Source organism: Coregonus clupeaformis, unplaced genomic scaffold, assembly GCF_020615455.1.
Source record: "Coregonus clupeaformis isolate EN_2021a unplaced genomic scaffold, ASM2061545v1 scaf0832, whole genome shotgun sequence".
In the NCBI taxonomy this organism is placed as follows: domain Eukaryota; kingdom Metazoa; phylum Chordata; class Actinopteri; order Salmoniformes; family Salmonidae; genus Coregonus; species Coregonus clupeaformis.
In genome coordinates, this window is record NW_025534287.1 from 102,501 (window position 1) to 116,316 (window position 13,816).

Sequence of the window (13,816 nt, forward strand, 5' to 3'; positions counted from 1 at the left end):
AGAAACCACTACTAAAGGACACCAATAAGAAGAAGAGACCTGCTTGAGACAAGAAACACGAGCAATTGACATTAGACCGGTGGAAATCTGTCCTCTGGTCTGATGAGTCCAAATTTGAGATTTTTGGTTCCAAACGCTGTGTCTTTGTGAGACGCCTAGGTGAACGGATGATCTCTGCATGTGTGGTTCCCACCGTGAAGCATTGAGGAGGAGGTGTGATGGTGCTTTGCTGGTGACACTGTCGGTGATTCATTTAGAATTCAAGGCACACTTAACCAGCATGGCTACCACAGCATTCTGCAGCGATACGCCATCCCATCTGGTTTGCGCACAGTGGGACTATCATTTGTTTTTTAACAGGACAATGACCCAAAACACACCACCAGGCTGTGTAAGGGCTTTTTGACCAAGGAGAGTGATGGAGTGCTGCATCAGATGACCTGGCCTCCACAATCACCCGACCTCAACCCAATTGAGATGGTTAGGGATGAGTTGGACCGCAAAGTGAAGGAAAAGCAGCCAACAAGTGCTCAGCATATGTGGGAACTCCTTCAAGACTGTTGGAAAAGCATTCCTCATGAAGCTGGTTGAGAGAATGCCAAGAGTGTGCAAAGCTGTCATCAAGGCAAAGGGTGGCTATTTGAAGAATCTCAAATATAAAATCTATTTTGATTTGTTTAATACTTTTTGGGTTACTACATGATTACATATGTGTTATTTCATAGTTTTGATGTCTTCACTATTATTCTACAATATAGAAAATAGTAAAAAATTGAGAAAACCCCTTGAATGAGTAGGTGTGTCCAAACTTTTGACTGGTACTGTGTGTGTGTGTGTGTATATACACACACAGCTCTTGAAAAAATTAAGAGACCACTGCTCATTTTTCTTAAATCAGCATCTCTACATGTATGACAGCCGTTCCATTCCGGTGTGCATCTCTACATGTATGACAGCCGTTCCATTCCGGTGTGCATCTCTACATGTATGACAGCCGTTCCATTCCGGTGTGCATCTCTACATGTATGACAGCCATTCCATTCCGGTGTGCATCTCTACATGTATGACAGCCGTTCCATTCCGGTGTGCATCTCTACATGTATGACAGCCGTTCCATTCCGGTGTGCATCTCTACATGTATGACAGCCATTCCATTCCGGTGTGCATCTCTACATGTATGACAGCCGTTCCATTCCGGTGTGCATCTCTACATGTATGACAGCCGCTCCATTCCGGTGTGCATCTCTACATGTATGACAGCCATTCCATTCCGGTGTGCATCTCTACATGTATGACAGCCATTCCATTCCGGTGTGCATCTCTACATGTATGACAGCCATTCCATTCCGGTGTGCATCTCTACATGTATGACAGCCATTCCATTCCGGTGTGCATCTCTACATGTATGACAGCCGTTCCATTCCGGTGTGCATCTCTACATGTATGACAGCCGTTCCATTCCGGTGTGCATCTCTACATGTATGACAGCCATTCCATTCCGGTGTGCATCTCTACATGTATGACAGCCATTCCATTCCGGTGTGCATCTCTACATGTATGACAGCCATTCCATTCCGGTGTGCATCTCTACATGTATGACAGCCATTCCATTCCGGTGTGCATCTCTACATGTATGACAGCCATTCCATTCCGGTGTGCATCTCTACATGTATGACAGCCGTTCCATTCCGGTGTGCATCTCTACATGTATGACAGCCATTCCATTCCGGTGTGCATCTCTACATGTATGACAGCCGTTCCATTCCGGTGTGCATCTCTACATGTATGACAGCCATTCCATTCGGTGTGCATCTCTACATGTATGACAGCCATTCCATTCCAGTGTGCATCTCTACATGTATGACAGCCATTCCATTCCGGTGTGCATCTCTACATGTATGACAGCCATTCCATTGCGGTGTGCATCTCTACATGTATGACAGCCATTCCATTCCAGTGTGCATCTCTACATGTATGACAGCCATTCCATTCCGGTGTGCATCTCTACATGTATGACAGCCATTCCATTCCGGTGTGCATCTCTACATGTATGACAGCCATTCCATTCCAGTGTGCATCTCTACATGTATGACAGCCATTCCATTCCGGTGTGCATCTCTACATGTATGACAGCCATTCCATTCCGGTGTGCATCTCTACATGTATGACAGCCATTCCATTCCGGTGTGCATCTCTACATGTATGACAGCCGTTCCATTCCGGTGTGCATCTCTACATGTATGACAGCCATTCCATTCCGGTGTGCATCTCTACATGTATGACAGCCGTTCCATTCCGGTGTGCATCTCTACATGTATGACAGCCGTTCCATTCCGGTGTGCATCTCTACATGTATGACAGCCATTCCATTCCGGTGTGCATCTCTACATGTATGACAGCCATTCCATTCCAGTGTGCATCTCTACATGTATGACAGCCATTCCATTCCGGTGTGCATCTCTACATGTATGACAGCCATTCCATTCCGGTGTGCATCTCTACATGTATGACAGCCATTCCATTCCAGTGTGCATCTCTACATGTATGACAGCCATTCCATTCCGGTGTGCATCTCTACATGTATGACAGCCATTCCATTCCGGTGTGCATCTCTACATGTATGACAGCCATTCCATTCCAGTGTGCATCTCTACATGTATGACAGCCATTCCATTCCGGTGTGCATCTCTACATGTATGACAGCCATTCCATTCCGGTGTGCATCTCTACATGTATGACAGCCATTCCATTCCGGTGTGCATCTCTACATGTATGACAGCCATTCCATTCCGGTGTGCATCTCTACATGTATGACAGCCATTCCATTCCGGTGTGCATCTCTACATGTATGACAGCCATTCCATTCCAGTGTGCATCTCTACATGTATGACAGCCATTCCATTCCGGTGTGCATCTCTACATGTATGACAGCCATTCCATTCCAGTGTGCATCTCTACATGTATGACAGCCATTCCATTCCGGTGTGCATCTCTACATGTATGACAGCCATTCCATTCCAGTGTGCATCTCTACATGTATGACAGCCATTCCATTCCAGTGTCTGTTGAATTCCAACACAGGCACACCTCATTCTACTGAATTAGGTACTGATTAGGTGATCACCTGAACCAAATCTTATTTAACGAGGAAAAGTATAAAAACCACTGCTGTGGTCATCACTATCCTCTTGCAATAGGACCAGCTGGATGGCAAAAACAGTGCTAATAGTACCTCAAAAGTAATATTAATCAAAAAAGAACTATTGACCATGCCAAAAGAGTTGAAAAAAAAGGTTTGAGTGAGGAAAAGAAGGGTTCAATTCTGGCTTTACTGGCAGAGGGATACAGTGAGCGTCAGGTTGCTTCCGTCCTTAAAATTTCAAAGACGGCGGTTCATAAGAACAAGGTCAAGCATCAGACATTGGGGACAACAAAGCTACAGACCGGCAGAGGGCGAAAACGACTCTCTACTGACCGGGATGACCGCCAACTCATTCGAATGTCACTCAACAACCGTAGGATGACATCAAGCGTCCTACCAAAAGAATGGCAAACGGCAGCTGGGGTGAAGTGCACGGCGAGGACGGTTCGAAACAGGCTCCTAGGGGCAGGGCTGAAGTCATGCAAAGCTAGAAAAAAGCCCTTCATCAATGAGAAGCCAAGAAGCCAGGCTGAGGTTTGCAAAAGACCATAAGGATTGGACCATAGAGGACTGGAGTATGGTTATTTTCTCTGAAGAGTCCAATTTTCAGCTTTGCCCAACACCTGGTCGTCTAATGGTTAGACGGAGACCTGGAGAGGCCTACAAGCCACAGTGTCTCGCACCCACTGTGAAATTTGGTGGAGGATCGGTGATGATCTGGGGGGGCTTCAGCAAGGCTGGAATCGGGCAGATTTGTCTTTGTGAAGGACGCATGAATCAAGCCACATACTAGGTCCTCTGTAGCTCAGCTGGTAGAGCACGGCGCTTGTAACGCTAAGGTAGTGGGTTCGATCCCCGGGACCACCCATACACCAAAAAAAATGTATGCAGGGATGACTGTAAGTCGCTTTGGATAAAAGCGTCTGCTAAATGGCATATTATTATTATTATTATTGTTCTGGAAGAAAACTTGCTTCCTTTTGCTCTGACATTGTTCCCCAACTCTGAGGATTGGTTTTTCCAGCAGGACAATGCGCCATGCCACACAGCCAGGTCAATCAAGGTGTGGATAAAGGACCACCAGATCAAGACCCTGTCATGGCCAGCCCAATCTCCAGACCTGAACCCCTTGAAAACTTCTGGAATATGATCAAGAGGAAGATGGATGGTCACAAGCCATCAAACAAAGCCGAGCTGCTTGAATTTTTGCGCCAGGAGTGGCATAAAGTCACCCAACATCAATGTGAAGGACTGGTGGAGAGCATGCCAAAACGCATGAAAGCTGTGATTGAAAATCAGGGTTATTCCACCAAATATTGATTTCTGAACTCTTCTTAAGTTAAAACATTAGTATTGTGTTGTTTAAAAATTAACATGAACTTATTTTCTTTGCATTATTCGAGGTCTGACAACACTGCATCTTTATTGTTATTTTGACCAGTTGTCATTTTCTGCAAATAAATGCTCTAAATGACAATATTGTTATTTGGAATTTGGGAGAAATGTTGTCAGTAGTTTATAGAATAAAAACAAAATGTTAATTTTACCCAAACAAATACCTATAAATATTACAACCAGAGAAACGAATAATTTTGCAGTGGTATCTTAATTTTTTCCAGAGCTGTATAAAAAAATATATATATATATACAGTGGGGAAAAAAAGTATTTAGTCAGCCACCAATTGTGCAAGTTCTCCCACTTAAAAAGATGAGAGAGGCCTGTAATTTTCATCATAAGTACACGTCAACTATGACAGACAAATTGAGAAAAAAAATCCAAAAAATCCCATTGTAGGATTTTTTATGAATTTATTTGCAAATTATGGTGGAAAATAAGTATTTGGTCACCTACAAACAAGCAAGATTTCTGGCTCTCACAGACCTGTAACTTCTTCTTTAAGAGGCTCCTCTGTCCTCCACTCGTTACCTGTATTAATGGCACCTGTTTGAACTTGTTATCAGTATAAAAGACACCTGTCCACAACCTCAAACAGTCACACTCCAAACTCAACAATGGCCAAGACCAAAGAGCTGTCAAAGGACACCAAAAACAAAATTGTAGACCTGCACCAGGCTGGGAAGACTGAATCTGCAATAGGTAAGCAGCTTGGTTTGAAGAAATCAACTGTGGGAGCAATTATTAGGAAATGGAAGACATACAAGACCACTGATAATCTCCCTCGATCTGGGGCTCCACGCAAGATCTCACCCCGTGGGGTCAAAATGATCACAAGAACGGTGAGCAAAAATCCCAGAACCACACGGGGGACCTAGTGAATGACCTGCAGAGAGCTGGGACCAAAGTAACAAAGCCTACCATCAGTAACACACTACGCCGCCAGGGACTCAAATCCTGCAGTGCGAGACGTGTCCCCCTGCTTAAGCCAGTACATGTCCAGGCCCGTCTGAAGTGCATTTGGATGATCCAGAAGAGGATTGGGAGAATGTCATATGGTCAGATGAAACCAAAATATAACTTTTTGGTAAAAACTCAACTCGTCATGTTTGGAGGACAAAGAATGCTGAGTTGCATCCAAAGAACACCATACCTACTGTGAAGCATGGGGTTGGAAACATCATGCTTTGGGGCTGTTTTTCTGCAAAGGGACCAGGACGACTGATCCGTGTAAAGGAAAGAATGAATGGGGCCATGTATCATGAGATTTTGAGTGAAACCCTCCTTCCATCAGCAAGCGCATTGAAGATGAAACGTGGCTGGGTCTTTCAGCATGACAATGATCCCAAACACACCACCCGGGCAACGAAGGAGTGGCTTCGTAAGAAGCATTTCAAGGTCCTGGAGTGGCCTAGCCAGTCTCCAGATCTCAACCCCATAGAAAATCTTTGGAGGGAGTTGAAAGTCTGTGTTGCCCAGCGACAGCCCCAAAACATCACTGCTCTAGAGGAGATCTGCATGGAGGAATGGGCCAAAATACCAGCAACAGTGTGTGAAAACCTTGTGAAGACTTACAGAAAACGTTTGACCTGTGTCATTGCCAACAAAGGGTATATAACAAAGTATTGAGAAACTTTTGTTATTGACCAAATACTTATTTTCCACCATCATATGCCAATAAATGCATTAAAAATCCTACAATGTGATTTTCTGGATTTTTTTTTCTCATTTTGTCTGTCATAGTTGACGTGTACCTATGATGAAAATTACAGGCCTCTCTCATCTTTTTAAGTGGGAGAACTTGCACAATTGGTGGCTGACTAAATACTTTTTTTCCCCACTGTATACACACACACATACACATATACAGTGAGGGGAAAAAGTATTTGGTAGGTTTATTTGAACAGTGAGAGACAGAATAACAACAAAAAAATCCAGAAAAACGCATGTCAAAAATTGTATTAATTGATTTGCATTTTAATGAGGGAAATACGTATTTGACCCCCTCTCAATCAGAAAGATTTCTGGCTCCCAGGTGTCTTTTATACAGGTAACGAGCTGAGATTAGGAGCACACTCTTAAAGGGAGTGCTCCTAATCTCAGCTTGTTACCTGTATAAAAAGACACCTGTCCACAGAAGCAATCAATCAATCAGATTCCAAACTCTCCACCATGGCCAAGACCAAAGAGCTCTCCAAGGATGTCAGGGACAAGATTGTAGACCTACACAAGGCTGGAATGAGCTACAAGACCATCGCCAAGCAGCTTGGTGAGAAGGTGACAACAGTTGGTGCGATTATTCGCAAATGGAAGAAACACAAAAGAACTGTCAATCTCCCTTGGCCTGGGGGCTCCATGCAAGATCTCACCTCGTGGAGTTGCAATGATCATGAGAACGGTGAGGAATCAGCCCAGAACTACACGGGAGGATCTTGTCAATGATCTCAAGGCAGCTGGGACCATAGTCACCAAGAAAACAATTGGTAACACACTACGCCGTGAAGGACTGAAATCCTGCAGCGCCCGCAAGTCGGCCCTGCTCAAGAAAGCACATATACAGGGCCGTCTGAAGTTTGCCAATGAACATCTGAATGATTCAGAGGAGAACTGGGTGAAAGTGTTGTGGTCAGATGAGACCAAAATCGAGCTCTTTGGCATCAACTCAACTCGCTGTGTTTGGAGGAGGAGGAATGCTGCCTATGACCCCAAGAACACCATCCCCACCGTCAAACATGGAGGTGGAAACATTATGTTTTGGGGGTGTTCTTCTGCTAAGGGGACAGGACAACTTCACCGCATCAAAGCGACGATGGACGGGGCCATGTACCATCAAATCTTGGGTGAGAACCTCCTTCCCTCAGCCAGGGCATTGAAAATGGGTCGTGGATGGGTATTCCAGCATGACAATGACCCAAAACACACGGCCAAGGTAACAAAGGAGTGGCTCAAGAAGAAGCACATTAAGGTCCTGGAGTGGCCTAGCCAGTCTCCAGACCTTAATCCCATAGAAAATCTGTGAAGGGAGCTGAAGGTTCGAGTTGCCAAACGTCAGCCTCGAAACCTTAATGACTTGGAGAAGATCTGCAAAGAGGAGTGGGACAAAATCCCTCCTGAGATGTGTGCAAACCTGGTGGCCAACTACAAGAAACGTCTGACCTCTGTGATTGCCAACAAGGGTTTTGCCACCAAGTACTAAGTCATGTTTTGCAGAGGGGTCAAATACTTATTTCCCTCATTAAAATGCAAATCAATTTATAACATTTTGACATGCGTTTTTCTGGATGTTTTTTTTTTTTTCTGTCTCTCACTGTTCAAATAAACCTACCATTAAAATTATAGACTGATCATGTCTTTGTCAGTGGGCAAACGTACAAAATCAGCAGGGGATCAAATACTTTTTTCCCTCACTGTATGTGTGTATATATATATATATATATATATATATATACCGGTATATATTAGGGCTGTCAAATGATTAAAATTTTTAATCAAATTAATCAGAATTTTCAGTGGATTAATCATGATTAATCACTATTTGCAATTACACCTGAATCCTAACCATTTTTTTTCTGAAATGCATACCAAAAGATAAATAACAGGACACAGATACATAATTTTCATATTATGTCTGTTTATTAACACAGCCAAATAATGGTGTTTTAAATCAAGCTGAAACATACTACACACCATAATATTTGTCTTTGGCTGTGGCTCTTGGCGGTGGCTTATAGAATGAGTCTTGAGACGCCACTTGCAAAACATCAAGGAAACCTGAGTCTTCTACAATGCTAATGGGTCTACAATCCTTTGCAATCCATTTTGCTATTGTGTTGGTCAAATTATCTGAGGTTGATTTTGTTAATTGCCTGCAAACATTCAGCGTGGTCTGGCGCAAACCACTTGCTGAATCTGACGGCCCAGCAAACGCATGTTTGGCGTTGACATGGTACTTCAAGCTTGAACAGCTCCGGTGAAATTGAAACTCCTTCTTACAAATCTTGCAAATAACCTTGTACTTGTTAACTGTACCATCATCATTCTTTTATATTTGAATCCGTCAATAGGCCCACTTTGCTCACCTTGCTCCATCTCGCCTCTAGCTCCCAACCACTTTCCTGACCTGAATAATTTGTCACACTGCGCATGCGTGAAATGCGTTAAAAAAATTGACGTAATTAACAGCAAACAACTAATTAACGTCGTTAACGCGCTATTTTTGACAGCCCTAATATATATATATATATATATATATACACACACATATATACATACACAAACAGTATATATTATTATATTATTTTTAACAAAAAGGTTAAATTAATACACAACTTTATACGGTTAGGGTTCCCACACACGCCAGATCTCCATATTACATGGCTTGTTGACAGAAGGCAGACACACAGCCACCTAGCGGCTCCGAACACCATACTGGGGAGGAAGTGTAGTTCCTCAACTGGAGGCACACACAGCCACCTAGCGGCTCCGAACACCATACTGGGGAGGAAGTGTAGTTCCTCAACTGGAGGCACACACAGCCACCTAGCGGCTCCGAACACCATACTGGGGAGGAAGTGTAGTTCCTCAACTGGAGGCACACACAGCCACCTAGCGGCTCCGAACACCATACTGGGGAGGAAGTGTAGTTCCTCAACTGGAGGCACACACAGCCACCTAGCGGCTCCGAACACCATACTGGGGAGGAAGTGTAGTTCCTCAACTGGAGGCACACACAGCCAACTAGCGGCTCGAACACCATACTGGGGGAGGAAGTGTAGTTCCTCAACTGGAGGCACACACAGCCACCTAGCGGCTCCGAACACCATACTGGGGAGGAAGTGTAGTTCCTCAACTGGAGGCACACACAGCCACCTAGCGGCTCCGAACACCATACTGGGGAGGAAGTGTAGTTCCTCAACTGGAGGCACACACAGCCACCTAGCGGCTCCGAACACCATACTGGGGAGGAAGTGTAGTTCCTCAACTGGAGGCACACACAGCCACCTAGCGGCTCCGAACACCATACTGGGGAGGAAGTGTAGTTCCTCAACTGAGGCACACACAGCCACCTAGCGGCTCCGAACACCATACTGGGGAGGAAGTGTAGTTCCTCAACTGAGGCACACACAGCTTGTGGATATGTGCAAAACTGCTACAGTAAGTGTATTATTCTTTTTTGAACGATTATATGAAAGATAAGGGGTACATCAGCATATGTTTCGAAAACCAGTTTGAAAGCGATAATTGATGTTTCTAAACGTTAAAACACAGCATCTAAATTACCTTACAAAAGAAACTGCAGTCAGTGTGCAGTATAACTGCAGCACACTGCGTAGAAAAAACGCAGTTATTCTGCATCCAAAATACCATAGTCGACTGCAGTTACTGCACTTTTACTGCAGTTTTTGTAAGGGTTGTTGTTCATATGGAGGCATCAGTGGGCAAATGTAAGCCCTGAAAACCCTACATCACGGAGAAGGGATTTTAGAGAGTTACTGCATTGCTAAAGAGTTTACAACAACGTGCCTGGTGTAAACAAACAACAACGTGCCTGGTGTAAACAAACAACAACGTGCCTGGTGTAAACAAACAACAACGTGCCTGGTGTAAACAAACAACAACGTGCCTGGTGTAAACAAACAACAACGTGCCTGGTGTAAACAAACAACGTGCCTGGTGTAAACAAACAACAACAATGTCATTTAGCTAGCTAATTAGATCTATATGGGTCAGGCTTAGCTTCAATGCAACCAAGAGGGTTGCCAGCACAACGTAAAAACTCAAAAAAATAAAAAAAATAAAAAATATTGGTTGCATCGAAACTAGGTCTAGCCAGATAACACTATAGAATATTGTACAAGCAAAGTAAAAGATAAGCGTAATTGTGAGCATTTTCTTGTAGGGTCTACTCTTTGGACCATTATTATTATCTGCAACAGCCAGCTTCGATTCAGCCAGCCAGGGTCATGGCTAGAAGGGATCCAGCTTTTGCTAAATTAACTTCAAAAGTTATTATTTTGGGGGGGCTTTTTTGTTAACCTAACCCTTACGTAATTATCATAACTTACATTTACATTTTTACATTTACTTGTTACGTAAGTTCTCCTAACCTGCTACAAAAAGTGAAATCTAACGTTAATTTGACAAAAGCTGGATCCCTTCCACCCAGGGCGCTGTCTCTGAATGTTGACGTGTGACCAGTGACTGCTATCAGCTACCATGCTAACTAGTAGCTAGCTGTGTGACTGCTAACTAGTAGCTAGCTGTGTGACTGCTAACTAGTAGCTATCAGCTACCATGCTAACTAGTAGCTAGCTGTGTGACTGCTAACTAGTAGCTAGCTGTGTGACTGCTAACTAGTAGCTATCAGCTACCATGCTAACTAGTAGCTAGCTGTGTGACTGCTAACTAGTAGCTATCAGCTACCATGCTAACTAGTAGCTAGCTGTGTGACTGCTAACTAGTAGCTAGCTGTGTGACTGCTAACTAGTAGCTATCAGCTACCATGCTAACTAGTAGCTAGCTGTGTGACTGCTAACTAGTAGCTATCAGCTACCATGCTAACTAGTAGCTAGCTGTGTGACTGCTAACTAGTAGCTAGCAGCTACCATGCTAACTAGTAGCTAGCTGTGTGACTGTTGTTGCTACAACGTAAACACTCACGCTATACATTTTAATGTCTGGCCAGGCTTTGACTTTATAGCTAGTGACAGAACGCAAGCTGTCTGATTTTTGTATCATTACTACTAACGTAGCTAGCCTGCTAAAAAATCAAAACACAATAAACTGCTAGTTAGCTAACATCCACTCGAGCACCGAAGGAACTGGATGAAAACACATGTTTGAACCGTTTTAACAGCTTGGTAAACAAATGTGAAAATAACCCAATATGAACCCGATACATTCCATCAAGGAAAACAACATTTGCTGCCTCGAAAGAAATAAAGTATGTATAAGTAAGCTGGGCCAAGCAGATATAGCTAGCCAACTAGTGTATCAACACCACTAGCCTAGCTAGCTGCTCTGTTAGCATGCATGCTGTCTCGCTATTATATAGTTTGTCACACTTTCATACATTACTGGGGCATAAAAATAACGAATAAACAGCCTTACATCCCATGACGCTATAATAGTGAACTAACTAAACAAATAACGCTGGTCACCTCCATTTTGTCCCAGGGTTCATGCTGCTGGGAGAACGGCATCGTAGTCGGAGCTAGACCGCCGCTCCAAGCAGAATCTCCCCCCGCTGATAACCGACTGGAGATTCTGACTTCACTGTCGGGCACTAGTCAGAACCGGGTCACCGGCGCCTACTGCCCGGGGAGGATCAGACACCGGGTTCGGAACACTCGGTTTGACAGGCCCATATGGTAACCGAGCCTCTGTTACATTCCTCTCCCATAGATGAATATGGCCGCCTCTATCCGTGGTACCTGACCCAGCATCAATGCACTGAGAGCCCATTGACGTAGCTATGACGCAATTCAGTTAAGGATTTCACCCATCACAGGCAAACAAACAGCGAGGAGAGGAGAGGAGAGGAGAGGAGGGGAGAGGAGAGGAGAGGAGGAGAGAAGAGCACAGGGGGAGAGGAGAGGAGAGGAGAGGAGAGGAGAGGAGAGGAGAGGAGAGGAGAGGAGAGGAGAGGAGGAGAGCACATGGGGGGAGGAGAGGAGAGGAGAGGAGAGGGAGAGGAGAGGAGAGGAGAGGAGAGAGGAGAGGAGGAGAGAAGAGCACAGGGGGAAGGAGAGAGGAGAGGAGAGGGAGAGGAGAGGAGAGGAGAGGAGAGGGAGAGGAGAGGAGAGGAGAGGAGAGGAGAGGAGAGGAGAGGAGAGGAGAGGGGGGAGGAGAGCACAGGGGGAGAGAAGAGGAGAGCACAGAGGGAGAGGAGGGGGAGAGGAGAGCAGAGCACAGGGGGAGAGATTAGATTAGTTTATTAGTCACACGCACAGGCTCGCAGATGTAATTGCAGGGTACAGTGAAACTCTCCAACAGGTCAAAAAGAGAAGTAAAAAACAACAATACATATCTATACATATTTGCAACTGTAACAATGAATTGTCCAATTGGGCGGTGGGGGCCGTAGCTGCCTAGTGGTGGCTATTAAACAGACTGTCTGGGGGGTAGAATCGATTGTCCAGTCTGACAGTTTTCAATGATGCTCCTATACTGTCCACGTCTGACTGATGGAAGCAGGGAGAACAGGCCGTGGCTCAGGTGGCTGAAGTCCTTGATGATCTTGGCCTTCTTGCGACACCTGGTGCTGTATGTGTCCTGGCAGCCCCGTTGATGAGGATAGGGACGTGCCCAGCCTAGTTCCTCCTGAGGTCCACATAGGAAAGGGGGGAATAGAGGGAGAGGAGATAGGCAAGAAGAGTGGTGGGGGGGCATCATACTATGTAGATAGAGATGAGCGAAGAGTGGTGGTGGGGGGCATCATACTATGTAGATAGAGATGAGAGAAGAGTGGTGGGGGGCATCATACTATGTAGATAGAGATGAGAGAAGAGTGGTGGTGGGGGGGGCATCATACTATGTAGATAGAGATGAGCGAAGAGTGGTGGTGGGGCATCATACTATGTAGATAGAGATGAGAGAAGAGTGGTGGGGGGGCATCATACTATGTAGATAGAGATGAGAGAAGAGTGGTGGGGGGGGCATCATACTATGTAGATAGAGATGAGAGAAGAGTGGTGGGGGGCATCATACTATGTAGATAGAGATGAGCGAAGAGTGGTGGTGGGGGGCATCATACTATGTAGATAGAGATGAGCGAAGAGTGGTGGTGGGGCATCATACTATGTAGATAGAGATGAGAGAAGAGTGGTGGGGGGGCATCATACTATGTAGATAGAGATGAGAGAAGAGTGGTGGGGGGCATCATACTATGTAGATAGAGATGAGAGAAGAGTGGTGGGGGGCATCATACTATGTAGATAGAGATGAGAGAAGAGTGGTGGGGGGGGCATCATACTATGTAGATAGAGATGAGAGAAGAGTGGTGGGGGCATCATACTATGTAGATAGAGATGAGAGAAGAGTGGTGGGGGGCATCATACTATGTAGATAGAGATGAGAGAAGAGTGGTGGGGGGCATCATACTATGTAGATAGAGATGAGAGAAGAGTGGTGGTGGGGGGGCATCATACTATGTAGATAGAGATGAGAGAAGATGGTGGGGGGCATCATACTATGTAGATAGAGATGAGAGAAGAGTGGTGGGGGGCATCATACTATGTAGATAGAGATGAGAGAAGAGTGGTGGGGGGTCATCATAC

General features: G+C 44.9%; 1 protein-coding gene across 1 annotated transcript in view; it reads right to left on the reverse strand.

Moving 5' to 3' along the window:
* The window catches only part of LOC121559819 (ribosomal protein S6 kinase alpha-6), a 96,319-nt gene extending 84,266 nt beyond the window's left edge, over positions 1-12,053 (reverse strand). Inside the window, exon 1 of the mRNA XM_045216866.1 lies at positions 11,699-12,053. Within this exon, the coding sequence (XP_045072801.1) occupies positions 11,699-11,740 (42 nt within the window). The 5' untranslated portion in view covers positions 11,741-12,053. The remainder of the gene's footprint in view (positions 1-11,698) is intronic.
* Positions 12,054-13,816: the final 1,763 nt, after the last annotated feature.